Raw genomic sequence first — 20,457 nt, 5'->3', positions numbered from 1 at the left:
TGTTTTGAAATCGGCCCTTCACTATACAAGTCGTTATTTCGTGTTTTTTTTCACACAAAAACTATTCTCGTTGCTTCGTAAAATTATTGTACAGACTCTGTAGTGAGATGGGCTTAGTAACGACTTTAGTGCCATTGGTGTCAATGAAGGCCTGTCTGAGCCATCGGATTTCAACAAAAATATCTTCATTTGTGTTCCCTAAGATGAACGGAGGTCTTACGGGTATTGAGTATTTACGGGTATTTAACGGGTATATTACGGGTATATTACGGGTTTTATGGGTATATTACGGGTATTTAAGTAATTAATGACAGAATTTTTGGGTGAACCCTTTAAGTAAGTGTAAAATCCCATAGCCCTTAATTATTTTACTTATACCAGATAGATTATACCAGACGTCCCGTCTTTCCCAAGTATTTCAGCTATATTTTTAGTGTCCTAACTTATGAAGAAATCATGTGTTGTCCCCTTTTTTTTCTTTCCTAAATTGCCTTTGCTATGTGATCATATACTGTAAAACTGAGTAGTAGTTTTCTCTTACGCAAGCATATCCTAATCAAAGGTAGACATTCTCATTTTGTTCTCCAAAATATACTGTCTCAATTTGTTATTGATTAAATTGCAGTTAGTGAAGGCAGGATTTTAGAAAGCGTGAAGGAGATCAAGTAAGATGCGCAGATGTCAAAAAGCGTGTGTACATTTAACGAGGGTCTTCAAAAAGAGTTTGTCAAGTTATTATGTGCAGTAAGTTGTGAAAAAAGTCAATGTGGTAACTTGTAACTTGATGATGGGGTTGTTTGACTTGGGCCAGTAAGCATATACCTAGCTAAAAATGCATAAAATACCCTATCATCATGATAGCTAGTTTTTATGGGCAAACACACTCACATTCTCTTAAAGTCGTGATAATTCATTATTGAATAAAAATGCATTGGTATGATGCGAATTGAATGTCTTTTGTGTCCCATCTCTTCTCTCACCAGGGGCATTGGCTGGAGGTATAGACATTGCCGCCCATTGGATGACAGACCTTAAAGAGGGTGTGTGCCTAAACGGGTTCTGGTTTAATCACGAGGACTGTTGCTGGACATCCAATCAAACCACTTTCCAGGAAAGAGACAAGTGTCCTCAGTGGAAAAGCTGGGCAGAGCTCATGGTTGGAGTCAACGAGGTAGGTTCCATATTCAACCCGCACGGACGTATCGCGTGACAGAGATCTGTCACCAGCACACCATGTGTAATCATTATGTCGTGGTTTAAATCAAATGTATCATTCATGTTTTCACTGACATGAGAAATCAAAAACATTATTGGTTATTGTTTTATTTACGTCTAGCTGACAGATGAAAGACAGATATGTACTTTTTATTTGTCTGATTGTTGTAATAATACCTGACCTGTATTGCTCAAAGATTTCCAAATATGTGACTGTTGCGCTAAGCCTAAATGATACTGGAGGTCTTCTCTTGCTTAACTGTTGGCACTGATAAATACTACTGGTCAAACTTTTGGGGTTGATAATGTTGAGTTGTTTTAATGCTTTTAGTGTTTTTGTAATGTATTATTTTCACAGAGGCTACATTTTATTTGATAGAAAAATAAAGTAAAACATTAATATTGTGAAATATTACTACAGTTTAAAATAACTGTAATTCCTGTGATGGCGGAGTTGAATTTTCAGCACTATTACTCCAGTCTTCATTGTCACATGATCCTTCAGAAATCATTCTACTTCACAGATTTGCTGCAGACAGTTTTTGTGGTTTTTGATAGGATTTAATTTTTTAGGATTTTTTGGATGAACAAAGTAAAATAAAAAAATTTAAAAAACGCATTTATTTGAAATACATTTTTTTTGTAAACATTTACTGTCACTTTAATACATCCTTGCCCAAAAAAAGTATTAATATGCAGAGGTGTGGACTCGAGTCATGTGACTTGGAATCGAGTCAGACTCGAGTCATGAATTTGATGACTTTGGACTCGACTCGACAAAATGTACAAAGACTTGCAACTCGACTTGGACTTTAACATCAATGACTTGTGACTTCACTTGGACTTGAGCCTCATGACTCGAGAAGACTTGCTACTTTTTGGCCATTTTTCTTTCACACGGCCGCGCGGCTCTCAGTGAAAAAAAGCTGCACCTGTATGCATGCAGAGAGCACGCGCGCTGCCAGCACGAGTCACGACATCCAATCACTGTAGTCCCACGTTGGTTTGATTCAACAGTATCCATAGCTACCAAGTCCGCGTATAACACGTGACTTATTTGGGCTTCTTTTTTTGGTAAGTCGGCAAAAAATCTCGAGTTGCGGGTCGCGGTTTTTTGGGCTTATTTGAAAAAATGTGGTTGCTTGTTAGGAACATATGACAAGCAACTTCGTTTCTTTACATTTATGGTCGCTGTTTTGTCCAAATACATTGACTGACACTGTCTCTCACAGCTAATAGCCATAGTGCAACGATACAAGTGCTGTAGTCATTCGTCCTCATACATCCCGCCTCCTTCCCCTCTTTGAAGAAAAATTGCGTTCAACGTGCAGGCATGTGATGTGATGTTATAAATGTAACGATAGTTCGTAGACGTAAATAGACGAATACATTTTTTTTTTTTTTTTTTACAAACAATGCAACCAGCAAAGATATACAGAGATGGAGAGGAAACAGGAGGTAAGCCACCTAATTTAATCTTAAAAATATGTTTTATAATGTAGGCTATTTATTATGACTATTATTATTTGGCTATTTTAAAAATAAAAATAAATAATAAAAAAAAGTATAGGCTGCTAATAATAACAGTAGGTATGGTTCGAATGTATATTATTATAAACATGTCTCTATATTGCAGCCCTCTCAGTGTTTTCCTGGGCACTAACTCCCAATCATAGACTGTAAAAAAGTGCATAATAATCCTAAATAGTAGCTATGTGACATTAGTAATTTTCAATACTATTTAGAGCAGATTGCACATTAAGATGCAGGGCTTATCCTTTTTACGGTTTATAGTGTGCATGTTCACCACTGCTCCTTATATGTGTGCAATAACTCCGACTGGAGTTACCATAATCCTTCACGTCACTTTTTCTCTTTTTCCATCTCCAAACCTCTTCTGTTCACAGTCTTTATTGCAACTTGAAGAATTTTGTAAAATCTCATCTGTATTTGCAATTTAAACTCCACGAGATTTCAATTTAAAATGTTGCAGGGTCATTTATTGATAAATTATTGATAATAAATTATACTGATGATAATAAATAATATAATAATATTGGGCTTGTTTTGGGCCCCCCACCCCTCTAGGTATTCTTCATACCTGAGAAGAATATGAAACAGATGCCAGAAAATCCCTTATAGCCTCACGCTGTATTTGAAACTACTCTTTACTCATATCAGTGTTGTTGTGTTAATATTCATTGTCTATTATACACTACGGTATACGATAATATTTCAGTTTCAGTGTATGCAATATTAAGAATATTTTCACTGCTTCAAAAGTCATAAGAAAGTCCTTTCCCTCCAGAAACTGAAGTCATATGCTTTATAGCAGTGGTATTCAAAGTGGGGACGGGGACCCCTGGGTGCCGCGAGGGGACGCTAGGGGGGCCATGGCAAGCTGGCATAAAAAGTATAGCAAAACAAAATAATTTAATAAATTAAATTATTAAAGTAAACCAAATAAAACCAAAAATAAGCTAAACAATATTCCCATAATGTTTCCATAATGCCCTAAGTTTAGGCTAAAAGGACCCATATCTATTTGAAAGTTGAACCGTTTTGCCATATGAGGTCAACACAATACAGGACTGAAGCCGCTGTGCATTGTTCTAGTGTTTCTGTTTTTTTTTTACTGTATTTGCTTAATGTCATTGTATAAAAAGAGGTTTAAATAAATACAAATCTTACAGACATACATAATTTGTATAATTTTTATTTTTGTGGTAAGATGACTTGAAGTGACTCGAAACTAAAATGGTAGAACTTGGACTCGACTTGAGACTTGTTGGCTTTGACTTCTGACTCGACTCGAGACTTGACTCATCTTTGACTCGACTTGACTCGGGACTCGAGGGCAAAGACTTGAGACTTACTTGTGACTTGCATAACAATGACTTTGTCCCACCTCTGTTAATATGTATTTTTTTTAATCTTTCTGACCCCACACTTCTAAACAATAATGTATATATCACCCCCTTGTGGTATGAAGATGAAGCTACAATTTAAACATAAAACATTTTTATCTCAGATTAATTATTATTCTTTTACTTTATATAAATACTGGTAGCATAAATTCTTTAAATTTTAACATCTGAAATGTCTCCACAAATCCTGAATTAATTGTAGTACTTTTTCTTAAAAAATGAATTTCTAATTTTTCAGGATCCAATCTATTGAGAATTGGAGGAATCATTCAGACCTTTAAAACAACATTTCATGTAAATTATTAGGGAGGTAGTTTCAAGCCTTAATTTAGAGGTCATATTCTCATAAACCCCCCATGATTGATTTCACGATGTTAGTAAATAGTTTGTAAGAACAAGTTTAACCCCTAACTGTCCTGTAGGGGGTGATGCCATATAAGCCCCTTTAATTTGAGCAGTATCCTGTGTGTGTCCTGCAGGGGCCCAGTGCGTATGTGGCGAGTTATTTCATGTATGTGTGCTGGGCTCTTCTCTTCGCCTTCCTGGCAGTGACTCTGGTGAGAGCCTTCGCCCCTTACGCTTGTGGTTCAGGAATACCAGAGGTGAGATGCTCACACATATGATGTAAAATGTGTCTTTCCAAAAATTCAATCTCTTTATTTAGATTTTCCCATTAAACCACCAATCCTACAATTTTCTTTCAGCCGTGTTATTACGTCCGTTTCTTCAGAAATGTTAAAAATGTAGTTATTTTTACAATTCTAGTGGTGCAGAAATTACACACTTCAGCTTCACTTTAAATGTGACTTTAAAACACCTCTTTTTTGAGCAGACAATAGTGAGCCAGATGTTAGGAGGCATTTTTATAGCTCAAATGTTTTTCGAGTCTGAGTAAAGTGAGAGAGTGAATAGAGACAAACCATATTTGAACAGTTTTCTGTACTGTTTTCAGATGTTCAAAATGTTTTCAGATGTTCAACCACAATTGCTTCTGCACTCTAGCCTTGGCAGAGAGAACAATGAAGGGATTTTCTGACATAAGTCACACTGTTTCTCTGACAAACCCCCATGTTAGATTATTGCAGTTGTAATACTGATTTAAATTCATGTGGAGGAGTTGTCAGAGGAGATTTAAGAACCGTTTTAATGGCTGTTTTTAAAACGATCCATTAAGACATGTTCATATGCCAAGAAAAACTGCTTAAGTGAATTATAACTGCTCAGCAACTCTTGATCTGGAAAATGGCCAGCTTTTGGGAATAATTTTGAATCCTTTATAACCCTTGCCTGATTCTTGCAGATTAAGACCATCCTGAGTGGCTTTATAATCCGTGGGTACCTGGGAAAGTGGACTTTGATCGTAAAGACCATCACGCTGGTGCTGGCCGTCTCTTCCGGCCTCAGTCTGGGGAAGGAGGGTCCGCTGGTTCACGTAGCCTGCTGCTGCGCGAACATCCTATGCCATTTCTTCACCAAATACCGTCGAAACGAGGCTAAGAGGCGAGAGGTGAGAGGAACCGGGGAGGGAGATAAGGAGTGGAGGAATGGAGTGATGAAGAGATAAGGGAGAGGGGAGTGTGGGATAGACTGACAGAAAAGTAACAGAACAGTATTTTGTTTCTTGGATCAGAACTCGTAATGTAATACACTGATATAAGCCTCTTGGCTTGGTCTCTGTTAACTGATGTGCTGGAAGTTGCCAGTGCCAAATTGGTGATAGAAATGGTGAACAGACGAAGCTTTTTCTGGGCTGTCCTCCTGAATCAAGTAATCAGGGTTATATCATTGGATTGTATAATATAGTGCTCATATATTTAGGAGAGTGAATATGCTCTTTATTGTGCATTTTAGTTAGGAAATGGAACTCAAATGGATTGTTAATGAATTAAATATTCATTGTGTTTGTATCAGGTGTTGTCTGCAGCATCTGCAGTCGGAGTGTCTGTAGCGTTCGGTGCTCCTATTGGTGGGGTGCTTTTCAGTCTTGAGGAGGTGAGCAGTTTTTATATTTCTGCAGGAAGAGTTATAATATAGTCAGCCAAACAAACAAAGAAAGATCTCTTATATTTACCTAGGCTGCATTTATTTGATCAGAATACAGCAAAAACAGTAATATTGTGAAATATTATTACAATTTAAAATAAGTTCAATACATTTTGAAATATAATCCCGCTATTGGCAGAGCAACTGTTTCTCCTGCTATTGGCAGTAACCATTATTCCTGTCTTCAGCATCATGTGATCATGAATTCTCAAGAAGAATTTCTTCTAGACCAATTGGGTGTTTGCAAACAGCAATGATGTTTTGTGGGCGGAGCCTACCTGGTGGCTGAAAATGAAATTAAATAATGGGTAAAAAAGGTCATTACGGTAGTTTATATCTGAGAATTCTAAAAAGAAAAATATGATCTGCGAGATATAAACGCAGAATTCTAAGGATAAGGCACAGAATAATTGTTAGAAATAAAATCAGAAATTGCAAGAAAAAAAATCTGAATTGGGATATAAAAATATAATAGGTCTAAATATTATTTTTACACTGTAACAGTAAGGCTAACACATTATGCCCCCTATGAACTGTGTATGAGAATTTTATGCAGACCTATTATTTATATAAAATTCAGGCTTTAACAGTAGACTAATGAACACAGGTTCATCAGTCCAGTCTCTACGTTTAATGGCTTACAACCATAAACATCTGCGTTTAGCTTTAAAGGGTGTCTTGGAAAATGGTATTCAGTAAAAATTAACACCGTTTTTTTCTTGTTTTCCGATTATAACATCCAAAGGCACAAGACAATATTTTTTACCCTTAATTCTTGGATTTTGCCTATTTTCCTCCACATATTACCACTGTTTTCTGCCACCACAATGTGTGTGCAGCTGCAAGTGACATAACTGATCATAATAATAATAATAATAGACGAGTTTGGAGAAGACACCAATGTTGTTTTAACATCTGACACTTTTTCCCTCACTTTTTCTTTTTTAGGTCAGCTACTACTTCCCTCTGAAGACTCTGTGGCGTTCGTTCTTCGCTGCTCTGGTTGCAGCATTCACCCTTCGCTCCATCAATCCCTTTGGCAACAGCCGTCTAGTCCTTTTCTACGTAGAGTTCCATACTCCCTGGCATTTTCTAGAACTCATACCCTTCATATTTCTAGGCATCTTTGGTGGCCTTTGGGGGGCTTTCTTCATCCGAGCTAACATCGCCTGGTGCCGTCTCCGAAAGAACACCTGCCTTGGGCACTACCCTGTCCTCGAGGTTCTGTTGGTCACCCTTATCACAGCATTGCTAGCATTCCCGAATGAGTACACGCGGATGAGTGGCAGCCAACTGATCTCTGAGCTGTTCAACGACTGTAGTCTGCTGGACTCGTCGAAAATCTGTGACTACAGTGGAAGCAGGACAGGAAGTGCTAATGTTACTATCACTAATGGTCTGGCGGATCGTCCGGCGGGGCCAGGGCTCTATACGGCTATGTTGCTGCTAGCCATTGCACTGGTCTTTAAGATGTTCATCACTGTGGCTACGTTTGGCATGAAGGTAACAGACCTAGATGTGTTTTGACTGCAAAACAACCTCTAGTCTCTGTAAAGTTCTGAGAGCAAACCTCTTAAGTTATACAGATTTTTTTTTTAGGTTAACCCTTGTCTGTTAATTAAAAAAAGTTACTCTGAGGTCCTTAGAAGACATAAATGTTAGTGTCATAGAACTGTCAACTGTCATAGAAACTTTGGAGCACAGATTTAAATTAATTTAAGCTAATTTCAATCTGGTCTCATTTTATAGGGGTAGTTCACCCAAAAATGAATAATGTTGTCATTACTTACCCTCAAGTTGTTCCAAACCTGTGCTAGTTTCTTTCTTCTGTTCTGTTGAACACAAAAAATATTTTAAAGACTGTTGGGAACCAGACAGTTAACAGCACTCTTTAACCAAAAATACTATTGAAGTCTGGGGCCCATCAACTGTTTGGTTACAAACATTATTCAAAGCATTCTTAAGGATGCACAAGGGTTAACATTTTACAGAAATGCTCCTCCATGAGTAAATGAGTTTTATTCCTCAACCACTAGAGGGCCAAATTGATACAATATAAGAAAAGCCAAACTAAGCACCACAAATTTACCATGGTACAGTAATTTTGGAAATTTCCATAAAATAAAAAAAACATAGTTTTGACAAATAAAATAATTTCCTACATGTTAGTTTGGCAGGTATTTGTCAACTTTTTAATGAGACCCCAAAAATATTGTAGTGTTTTTAAAAAAATTTTTTTAAATGCCATCCAAATAAATTTGGACCCTTCAATTACACATTATTTAGTTTCTCTAGTCTTGGCCTATAGAAATTTATCATCTGAGGCGAGTTACCGCCTAGGGCATCGATTCCGAACTACCAGAGGCTGGTGTCAGTGAGTTAACAAAAACCAAGCCAAAAGTTTGGTATCGATCCAACCCTAGTCACGATAACCTTCAAACCTTCTTGAGAAGTTGTCAATTCACTGCTTGCTTCACAAGTAAGATCTGCTATCTCTATCTATTTCTTTATTTTCTCTCTAGGTGCCATCCGGTCTGTTCATCCCCAGCATGGCGGTGGGGGCTATAGCAGGCAGACTTCTTGGTGTGGGAATGGAGCAGCTGGCCATCTACCACCATGACTGGAATGTTTTCAGAAGCTGGTGCTCTCCTGGGGCAGACTGCATCACGCCGGGCCTGTACGCTATGGTGGGCGCTGCAGCCTGTCTGGGTGAGGGGTGATTTAGAAGATTCATTTTCCAGATGATTTATTTTTTCACTTTGCAGTTACAACCAAATTGCCTTGGGCAGTCTTCCATGCAGAAGCATTTAATGTTTGCTTTCAGGAACATAGCTCGACCTTGCTTAGTCGTTGACTCTGTCGCACTTTTAATTAACCATTTACTTTAGACACCCTAACTATTGGTGCTTGCTAAATTAAGCTTCATTATTACCGATGTTCATATTTATGGTTAGTGGTATAAATCTGTATTAAGCACCATCTTGTAACCATTTGCATTAGAAACTAATAAATTGCCACATCCAGCTATAATCCTGCTGCATTGTCAGATTAGAATTTTTCTTTCTTTCTCTTATTTCCCACTTTAGGTGGTGTGACCCGTATGACAGTCTCTCTGGTGGTTATTATGTTTGAGCTGACAGGAGGTTTAGAGTACATTGTGCCTCTTATGGCTGCTGCTATGACCAGCAAATGGGTCGCAGACGCTCTGGGTCGTGAGGGCATCTACGAGGCCCACATTCGTCTCAATGGTTACCCTTTCCTGGAAGCCAAAGAGGAATTCCGCCACAAGACTCTTGCCACGGATGTGATGCGGCCACGGCGGGGTAGCCCACCACTGTCTGTGCTGACGCAGAACGAAATGACTGTAGAGGAGGTGGAGAGACTCATCTCAGACACAACCTACAGTGGCTTTCCTGTGGTGATCTCACATCAGTCTCAGAGATTGGTGGGCTTCGTGTTGAGGAGGGATCTGGTAATATCTTTAGGTGAGGATTTGTTTTTATCGGTGCTCCACATATTTATGCTATTTAAAGTTTTTCCTTATCAAAAAAGGGGAATATATATATATATATATATATATATATATATATATATATATGTGTGTGTGTGTGTGTGTGTATGTATATATATATGAGAATTTTTTTTGAGAAACAAATCACATTGATTTCTCATGTGACACTGGATCATGTGACACTGAAGACTGGAGTAATTATTTGACATCACGGCAATAAATTGTTTTAAAATAAATTAACAGTTATTGTATTTAATAATATTTAACAATATTACAGCTTTACAGTAGTGTATTATTTAAATCAAATAAATGCAGCATTTATTTTTTCCCATACAGAGAAACTTTTCAAAAATATAAAAAAACTGACCCCAAACTTTTGTATGGTATTATAAACAAACAAATGACATAAATTTGATAGTTAGGAGTCTCGCAAGACAGCCAACTGACTGATGCAGCCATCCACAGTCTGAAAGTTTTTACATATTTGTCTGAAATTTTGGGAGATCAAGTTGTTCCTGGGGAGATCTCGTTTTCTTGCTACTAAATGTCTCAAACCAAATTCTTGAATATCTTTCAAAGAGATAATGGCACAAAGGATTTGTCAGCCTGGTTCCTTGTAAGTGCAACTTTCTTTTCTGACTGATTAAAAACCTGTGTACAGTTATTCCAAGAGATTTTGGAGCAGCCAGCCAATTAGATCGGAAGCAGTAATTTTAGCCATTTCCAATATGTGCAATATGATGGTCTGAGGCTAATTAACCCAACGCTGGATTAGTGTTGTGTTTACCCTGCTAATTTGTCCAGTTTTTGTCTTTTTCCTTCACAACTTTTGCTCAATCATCTCAGAAAATGCACGGCGGACTCAAGAGGGCGTGGTCAGCGTGTCTGCCGTCCTGTTCACTGAATGTGATCCACCCGCGTCGCCCAACACTCCTCCTGCAGTCAAACTGCACTGCATCTTGGACCTCAGCCCCTTCACGGTCACTGTGCACACACCTATGGAAATCGTGGTGGATATCTTCCGCAAGCTCGGCTTGCGGCAGTGCCTCGTCACTCAGAACGGGTGAGTCTGAACTGGACCAAGGAAAAATAAACATCATTTTAGCATTAATGTCTCATTTATAGCTATATAAATCCAGGTCAAACTGAACGATTTTAATCTCACCCGTAGTTAGTTCTGTTCCAAACTCTTGTGAGCCTGAGCATTAAAAGACAACATCTTTGGCAGCAAAACTATGCAACCTTCTAAGATGCATATTTTGGCCCAACTCTGAGACCACATCACAGTCAGATAAGGCACCACTAGAATGCCTTACAAAGAGCTAAGCTATAAAATTATTTTAAAATGCTGGACAAGCACGATTTTTTTAAATAATACTTTTCAGTAATTCAATTAAAGTATAAATGAACAGTTTTACTGTATATTTGTGTGATATAGGTCAGATTCTTAACCAGAGGGCCACAGCCCACTAGAGGGCCTCAGCACACTAGCAAGGGGCCTCAAGAAGACTTTTGATTGATTTAAAATAAGATGAAACTAGCTTTAAAATAAGTTAAAACGGCTTTTAAATCAACATGTAACCTGACATGGTATTTCTTATTTTAATTTGTTTGTATTTAAAAGGTTCCCCATGGTTTTGGAAAACCTGGATATATTTTTCTAGGCCTGGTAAAGTCATGAAAAAATGTTTAATCTTTTTATAAATAAAAATGTTCATAGCTATGTCAAGCTTTTGGGTAGAAATTTGTATTGAGTGAAAAAACTGTCGCAAATTACTAGAAAAGACATTTAAATAATTAATAATACAAAAACGCTGAAAACATTTTATTGAAACTTCTGAATCTAGGAGTCAAAACTGATGGGTTTTTGTAAGAAAAATATTCATATTTAACTCATTCCTCATCAGCGTTTAAAAAAAAAAGTTGCCAGCCACTGTCAGGGTTTTTGCCACAAAAATGTAATAGCCCGTAGAATTAAAATAATGAAAATCTGAACATGCAATATATCAAAAGAAGTAGACCCTCTTCTTTGAAACTTTTCCTTTTGTATCAACACTTGAATATGGGTAAGTTTCATAAAAGAGCTACATTTTGAACAAAAAGCAGAGAAAATCATGTTTTTTGTGAAAGACTGTATCCAGATCAGATTCAGAGCGATGATCAAACACAGATGGAGGAGATCGAGTCCATCAACACTCCTAATGCTTGCACAGTTCTGTAGCTCATCCTGGGCTCATGTTACACTGTAAGATCTCAGTTGTCATCAATGTCAGACTGTACGATAGTCAAGGCGTGCTAAAGACGGACACACAAGAAAACTCGTCCGGAGTTTTATATCATCAATCAGTGATGCGTTCATTGACGGTGAGCTGCATTACACGCCGGACTGAAATGATGGCTACGTAGAAATCCCTAGCTCTCGCTTTAGTCATAGTTTGCCTTGAAAAACCAAGATATTTGACGATCGTCGTAAGAGAAGTCACACTGCAGGATTGTGTGGTAAATTTTCTGACACTGCCAGAATTTCGTCTGAGGTAAAATTCGATCGCAGCGGTCATTAATCGGCTGCTGGTGAACATGTCAAACTTACTATCAAAGACTTCACATTTTAGCCTAGGACCAGAGGAATCTTTTAGGATTAGCAAAATTTGTCTCAGATTTTACTCACGTGTGTTTTGATCAGGGGATTCAGTACTCATTCAGGAGATGCGTAATGGCACCCCCTAGCGTCTAACAGTGAAAACACAGAAACCCTGAAAATTCTGTGTTTGGCCGGGAGGCGTTTTCTCACAAAAACGGAAAATTCTGTGTTTGGCGGTGAAAGAGTTAATACGTTATAAAGTAAAATAACAAGCTCGCATATTCAACCCATTTAATAAGCATAACTGCGTAGCCATGAGAGGTCGTAGCGTAAGCACTTTGAACTGTGAGCGGCATTACTGTGTTACAAGTTGAACACGGAAGGTGGAATTTTTTTAAATATATAAATATATACTATATAAGGTATAAATATAACTTCGACTGTATTCGTCTGAAAGATGAATGTCATATACATCTAGGATGGCTTGAGGGTTAGTAATTATGGGATTATTTTCACTTTTAGGTGAACTATACCATTAAATATCTGACTCACTAAACACCTCTCTCTATTGAAATCAGTAGTATTTCAAATCAGTCGTTTATTAGGTTCTTTCTCAGTTTGAATGCTGCCTTGCTGTGTTTTGTGTTGTGTCAAAAGTGAGCTCACTAGGTTTGAGAACCGATCTGTTGTCTCCACGTTGCTGTTTATTAAAACATACTTTGTTTAAATGTTCTCCAACCCAAGCAGGAGGGCTTCCCCAGCTGAGTCTTTGTTCTTCCCAAGATTTCTTTTGCATCCACTACTACATAAACATCTTGGGGAGTTTTTCCTTACCACTTTCGCCATTGCCATGCTCACTAACAACTTTGAAATGAAAGGATTTGTGAATAGCTCTATACAATTGAATTGAACAAAGAAATACACTGCTCCAGTGTAGCACTGATTGACTAATCCTGAGATGAGACATTTTCATCCATATGTTTTTGTATTATAAAAGGCCATTGAGTGTCTGTTCTTTTGTTTCTACAAAGGTCCCTTTTTATAAAAAGGCTCCACACCATATTTGTTCAAAACAGCTGACGTTGATTCTTGTTGCAGTTATTTTGCCTTTTAAAGTGTGTGTGTGTGTGTTAATCAGCTCCCGATGTCAAAAAGATCAACGTGGTTGTTGGTCTTTCTCAGTCCCTATGATCCACCCTTCAAGTCTATCTAGCACAATAAAAGGAAATGACATCATATAAAAAAACAAGTAGACTGGAAACACACACGGCCTTGAAACTTTATGCAAACATCTAAAGTCTCTCTCATGCATATGCTAACTAGGACCATCTGTTCAATAATTTTCTGACTTGACAGATCAGTGATTTGGATTAACTAAAAACAAGAACCATTTTTTTCTGTCTCACTTTTAGGCGTTTGCTGGGAATCATTACTAAGAAAGATGTTCTTAAACACATGGCGCAGATGACCAACAGAGATCCGGATTCTATCCTCTTCAATTGAAGACTCTCAGGACCGGACGGAGAGGACAATTTTCTGCACACACACACACACATGCACACTAAGGGCTGAATCGTCCTGTGAGAATGATGATGATGTTGGTGGTGGTAGTACTGTGTGTGTGTGTGTGTGTCACTGAGGTACTGGTATTATAGAGTTGTGTGTGAGTGGCCTAAGGCAGCTTTTTGCTGCTCCAGAACTGGACATGTTCAGACAGTAGCTCTTTAGCCTGTCCGCAGGCTACAGAGACATTAATGTGACAAATGTTGTTCTCTCACACCTGTGAACCTCATTCCAGCCCTGATCTGAATTGTCGCCATCAGGACTGTATGTGGACCAAATGCTTTTCCTGCCAACACGTCTTTTCAAATTTAGGGTGACTTCTTTTCAAGCTTTTAATGAATTTATGGTGCTTTACTCTTCTAAATAGCAGCTTAAACTTGCTTAAGATGGTTGCTGGTGTCAGGCTGGTCTGAGTTGCTGGCTTTGGGGCTTTTCGGCATTTACCAGACCAACTAGTCGAAACTATAACCAGCCAGACCAGCAAACGAAGTAGTCTAAGCTATTTTTTAGCAGGGTTTTCTTTCCCTGGAGTGACGTCTGACCTCAAAAGGAACTTCAGAAGGGTGAGAACATTCCTGAAATGATCTGGGAAACGTGCGTTGAGGTTGTCTTGTCTGAACCTGCGTGCGTCGAACGATCCCTGTGGGAAGATGTGCCATCTTTTGTAGATATACAGTGAGGTTTGGTGTATAATGTTGAAAATGCACACAGACACACCTTTTCACTTATACATAACGACAAAATGCCCACAGTAGTGCCGTTTCCCCATTAGTCACTCTAAAGACTTTGAGATGGAGGTTTTGAAGATCACTCGTCTTTTAAAGTTTAAATGTATGTTTGACTTCAACTGGAGAGAAGCTAGTGTTGATTTTATGACACTTAAGGTGTCTAAAGGGATGGTTCACCCAAAAATGATTAAATTCTGTCATCGTTTACTCAGCCATGTGACATTCTAAATCTGTATGACACTCTTCTGTGGAACATGTCATGAGTTTTTCTCTCCATGCAATTGGAATCGATGGCAACAAAAACGTTTCCAACATTCTTCCAAATATGTCCCACAGAAGAAAGTAAGTGGTACAGATTTGGAACAACATGAGGGTGAGTAAAGGATGAGAAATCAAATTTTTGAGTCAATTATGCCTTCAATATTTCACATTGGGTTGAAGTGCTCTGATTCTCCCTCTGTCTTGGTTTCAGTCTCTCGATCTTTCCTACTACCAACAAGCTGTTTAGCCTTACAGTTGGCTAAGTTTTTAGTGGCTGCCAAACAACCAATTTCCACTCAGCTTCCCAAATGAACCATGCTGCAGTTCCTGCTTGGCACCACCAAGAGGCACTCTCAATCTCACAGATTGTTCATTCTGGATATTGTGCACCATTTGATTGAATGTTGGCCCTGTTTGCTCACTGGGTGTGTTGCGGCGTTCTCTCATGTCATTACCTTTGGGACTCTACATTCCCCTAACATCTTTATGCTCATATTGAGCACCTGGACCCTTCCATTTAGTCTTTGGAGATGTGAATCCACTCCTCCGTCCATCACCCTCACTGTCTTTCCCATGTAACCACGCTGTCGTCCTCAGACAACCTCGGCGAAGCATCTCCCGGCACCTCCCTTGTTTGGCTGTGAGGATCTGATCATAACGAGATCCTCCCAGTAACGAAAGGGATGTAGTCCTCTTCCTTGGCATACTCGCTCGAGTTTTTTTGTCTCTGTACATTTTAAAATCTCCACCCTCCAGTTCAACACATTGGCGTTTGGGTTGTTTATGGCCTATTAAAGGCATTCGACTCTTTTCATGCCTGTTCTAAACGCTCTTTCCCTGCTCGCCGTAATTCCCGTGAGTTGGATTCGAGGCGGAGAGGTCATGGAGGGTCTATTGTTCCCGTTCGCTCCTGCTCGTCTGGGCTCCTGGTCGCCAGGATGTCCCCCGACCGCTTCCCTCAAGCTCCGTCACGCAGCCCGACCGCCTTCCACTCTTAGAAAGACAATTTCCGGTCCAGTCTTTAAACAACGGGCGATTCTGCATTGCTATAATAGAGCGGGAGGGAAAAAGAAATTCTTGCTCTCTCATTACTGAAAGAAAAGGTGTGTGTGTGTGTGTTTTTGTGTGGAGGGCCGTAGGGGTGTTGGAGGAGAGATTATGCCTTTCTCTTTTGCCCTCCTAGGAAAACATGGGAATATGGGAGGAGGGAGAGGAGAAAAGGTTAATTAAACAGTGTTCACTGGTCAGCGCAAGGATTGTTTCACAAAGGTCCCCTCTGTGTCACACGAGGGGTTATTGGAGAGACTTGGCACGAAGGACTTCCACTCATTCCTGCAATCCGGGTGGGTGCTGAGCCTCTTTGCGCTGTAACCCAACACTCGATTGGTTCAGATGGAGCCGGGCCAGGACCGGGTCCAAATGAAATGTTATAATGTAAAACAGGACACACCACAGACCTCCTATGTTCTTATCTACAGAACGTGGGCTTTAACTAACTTAACCAGCAACAAGTAAACAGCTGTTTAACGTCTACCTGAGAATGTGCCTGCCTTTTTCTATGCAAATAGCCAGTTTAGGGCCATGGACAAATGCTAAGCCTGAGTAAACTGCTTTTACAGGCGTCAGTGAGCATGTTTACGGTGTAGATCCGAAGAAACCTGTGATTTTTCTCGCCAAATAAAGGCAATATGGTTATTACCTAATAGTTTGGAAGGAAAAGAAATATGCACAATTTATTCCCAATCATTCCTCAAAGATGATGTATTTGTCTTTTTAATGATATGTTAACTATAATATGTATTTATTTTGCACAAGAAAAATCCTGTTGCAGTATTTGTATGTGACTGTGATTATATCATATTGTCAAATGAACTTTTGTCCACTTGAATAAATCTGAATGATGCATTCCATGCAGACTGCATTCATCCGGAGGTCAAAGAGTATGTGTTTATGCTTCAGCTATGTAAAGAATCACTTGTGGCCTCATTTTTTTTTTTAATGGCTTATCTTACATAATCAAAGACTCCAGGACATTAAAATTCCAGAAATTTGAGCATTTTTATTCCCTAAAATCCCAAATTGCTCTGGTGGCTGTAGAAACAGACCCACGCTGGTTCATGTTAAATGTGGTATTTCAAGGAAATTGCTGAGGGTCTCTTAAAACACCACAGGATTGTGGGGCGAGTCTTATTTGACACTGCTTCTGAAGGCTGAATTTCTCACACCTTTTGAAGGCCACCATTTTAATAACTATTATTTTGTAGCCTTTTTTTGAAAAAGCACAAGTGCTTCTTGAAGTAGCAACAATGTAAAATGATCTAGCTCTGCCCCCCCCCCCCACCCCCCTTTATTTACAGATTATTTAGAGGATAATTTTACATGGATATTTGAATGAAACCGTATTAGTATTAAACTTCAGCACTACTTGTGCTATGCCTTGAGACAAGTAATGTATGGAAGCCTGTTTCCTTATCTAAATAAAATAAATAAAAAGTTAATTGTGACTTTATATCGCACAATTACTAGCCTGACGTGGTCATACTCAATTGTAGTCATCATGAGTCTGAAACTGCCATCATGTAGCCTAGAAATCTAGATGCACCCTAGCGGCAGCAAATTTAATTTGCCCACAAACATCTTGATGTGGGTCTGGCTTGTCAGGCTAGCCATCATGTCCATCATCAGTCTGAAACTGCTCCATTGTGCTGCAATTATTGGGCGTTTCAACCGAACCAGGAAAGACATCAATTGAATAGACCAAAAACCAATCAGAACAACGAAGTGACGCATTGTCAAATGTCAACAGAGTTCAAATGCACTGTGTTGCCAAGTCCGTGTATTTCGAGTTGTTTTCTACTATGTCCGTGTGGGTTGAAGCGACTATTATGTGATATAGACCCATGAGTGCGAATTTTAGCAGGCAACCTTGCCAAAATAGCACACATTTTACCCCCCAAACGCATTTTTTCCCCCAGAGAACCCCCCGAGAAGCTATTGTTTAGGGCTAGTAGTTGGCGGGTTTTGAGGTAAAAACTTGGCAATCCTGTCTGCACATGCGCTGGTCTGGAATACACGATGTTTGCCGGTGTTGTAAAAAAAATACAATAATTTAATGATACACAGAGTACTTACCCAACATGATCATCATTTCTGAGAGAAATTGTGAAGGTAAATGCATATACAAACAAGCTCTCCGTTTAGGATTCGAAAAAATATAATCCAAGCCCCTTTGATGACTTGCATGATTACGTTACTGTTGATCATCTGTCCGTAATCGTCTAAAGCCCGCCTGATGATTTCATTGGTCCAAACAGTTTCTGTTCGGGTATAATTACTCCTCTATGGAGCAATGTCAGACCGAACTGCCAGACCTAAAATTTTTTTGGGTGGGGCTAAGTTCGGCTGGCATCCAGGCTACATAATTACAGCTTTGTATCTCAAAATGTAAGACCAAAATCTTGCAGTTTGACTTTATATCTTGTAATATCTCACGACTATTTTACATGTTGTTAGCAGCAGATCCATTTACTTGACATTTACATTTTAACTTTTGCTCCAATATATATCACATTATTTATTATTTTAAAGGGGTCCTATTATGCCCTTTTACGATGTCTTGATTTTGTGCTTGGGGTGTACTAGAATATGCTACCATGCTTGATTGTTCAAAAACCACATAATTACAGCACTGCTTTCCCCAGTCTGGTAAAGGCTAGATGGGATAATGATCTATATAGAGAGCATTTTATAGATCATCATTTGATTACTGTATTTACATTATTGTAAAGTTAGGTGTAGACATTAATAAAACACGATCTGTAGCAAATATATTTTTAGTTCCTGTTTCGATGAAGCCACTCCTTCCGAAGTACAAAAAGTGCTTTTACCCAGGGGCGATGAACAACCTTACACAAGCTACTGTGAACAAGGTGATGCCACAGTGTTGTCTTCAAAAATCATAATATGCATCTATAATAATATATAATATATGCATGTCAATAATATGCATCTATAATAACATATAATATAATCTATAATAATAAGCATCTCTACCACATGGAGGAAGAAGTGTCGTTGCATGAGAAGCCTTTTCAGTTGCTGGTATTGGTGAGCTACTTCACTGTGAAAAATCATTTAATGCAAGAGTATTGAAAATTGAATATCAATTTTCACAGTTGAAATGTTAGAGGAATGATAAGATGTTATTTTTCAACAAGATAATGCTCCTGCCCAAATTGCAAAGACAGCCAAGTATCTTGAGACACCAGGCTCATGTTTTGGCCTGGTCAGAGTCCAGATTTGCACCCTGTAGTGAACATTTGGTCTCACATTCAACACAAATGAACTGGGAGACATTTTTCAACTAATGATCTGTTGAGTTAAACAACACTGACTTTTTCCTGTAAAACGCTGTCTGCGAGTTGGGGAAGGCTATGCTAAGCTACTTTATCTACAGTATTTGTGCAATTCTTTCTCATTTCCTGACCAGTGATTTGTGATTTAAAATAGTTAAGACCATTAAAAGACCACTAAATATTTTGCCATTTCTGGCTTGGCTTATGAATGTACACGGTACCAAACTTATTAGAAGAAAAAATGTAGAATTGTTTTTTGAAAATCTAAAGATCTAGTTTAATGTCTAAGTGATCACAAACTGGCCTAATTTCTGTTTCTCAGACAGGAGAGGAGACCTGAGGGATGATTGCGGAGCTTCTTGCTCTCACAGGAGGGAGATGCAGCTGAGCAGAGAGATCTCCAGCCCCGCCGTCGCTCTCCTCGTGCCAACTGTCCCACTTGTTTATTTGTGTTTACTCTTTCCAGGCCCTGCACAAACGAATGAGATAAGTGAGGCCTGTGTCTGAGTGTGTGTGTGTCCCGAGATGTTGAATGATTCGGACAGTGCCTGGATGTGATCCTGTGACATTCCGGAGTGTTCTGGTGGATTCTGGGAATTAGGGAGGACAAACTTGGGTTTGTGAAGAGGAATGCCTGGTGGTCTTAATGAATGGCAGAAAAGCTTTAACGATGACACATATGAGTGACAGATTGCTAGGGAGCGCTGGCAAGGGGAATGTGTGATGAAGTGATGGTATATTTGTGCAGGCTGGAACAAGGGCTGTCTGGGAGCTCAGACAACTGAACTGAACTGTCTTAATTTGTGTGTGTGTGTGTGTGTGTGTGTGTGTGTGTGTGTGGCCACATCTAAAACCGAATAGACTGGTGCGTGCTCAACACTGGGTTAGTCAAATGGTGTGTAAGTATGTGTGGCCTCTGAGTGTGTGTTTTTTTTTTTTGAGATTGTGAGACATTGGGACCCCAAGCAGAAGTGAGAATGACGGTGACTCATAGCTGGTTGTCTGGAAGACTTATGAGAACAGAGAGCTGGGGAGTGATCTTTTGGGGGTTTCAGCCTGACAAAACATCCCTTTAGGGCTGTACTCAAAGGTAAAAATGCTTCATAAGCAGAGGAGCAGCAGTCATTTATATATCTGGCATTATATTTTAAGAGTTTCAAAAGAAAATGTAACTGATCTTGTGAAATAAGAGGAACCATGGCCGTTTGCAACAGTCAGTCAAACTAATGCATAATCATTTGTGGAGATCATAATATAGTTTGCACCCACATCT

The 20,457-nt window shown here is 39.0% G+C and overlaps 1 protein-coding gene across 1 annotated transcript in view; it reads left to right on the top strand.

The window, feature by feature from the left end:
* The window catches only part of clcn5b (chloride channel, voltage-sensitive 5b), a 28,856-nt gene extending 12,117 nt beyond the window's left edge, over positions 1-16,739 (top strand). Inside the window, exons 5-13 of the mRNA XM_067444613.1 lie at positions 984-1,171; positions 4,622-4,744; positions 5,443-5,649; positions 6,054-6,134; positions 7,134-7,688; positions 8,708-8,894; positions 9,272-9,670; positions 10,543-10,759; positions 13,690-16,739. Coding sequence (XP_067300714.1) covers positions 984-1,171; positions 4,622-4,744; positions 5,443-5,649; positions 6,054-6,134; positions 7,134-7,688; positions 8,708-8,894; positions 9,272-9,670; positions 10,543-10,759; positions 13,690-13,780 — 2,048 coding nt within the window. The 3' untranslated portion in view covers positions 13,781-16,739. The remainder of the gene's footprint in view (positions 1-983; positions 1,172-4,621; positions 4,745-5,442; positions 5,650-6,053; positions 6,135-7,133; positions 7,689-8,707; positions 8,895-9,271; positions 9,671-10,542; positions 10,760-13,689) is intronic.
* Positions 16,740-20,457: the final 3,718 nt, after the last annotated feature.

The sequence above is a fragment of the Pseudorasbora parva genome, chromosome 1 (genome assembly GCF_024679245.1).
Source record: "Pseudorasbora parva isolate DD20220531a chromosome 1, ASM2467924v1, whole genome shotgun sequence".
Lineage (NCBI taxonomy): Eukaryota > Metazoa > Chordata > Actinopteri > Cypriniformes > Gobionidae > Pseudorasbora > Pseudorasbora parva.
This window is presented reverse-complemented; position numbering and strand designations above follow the sequence as displayed.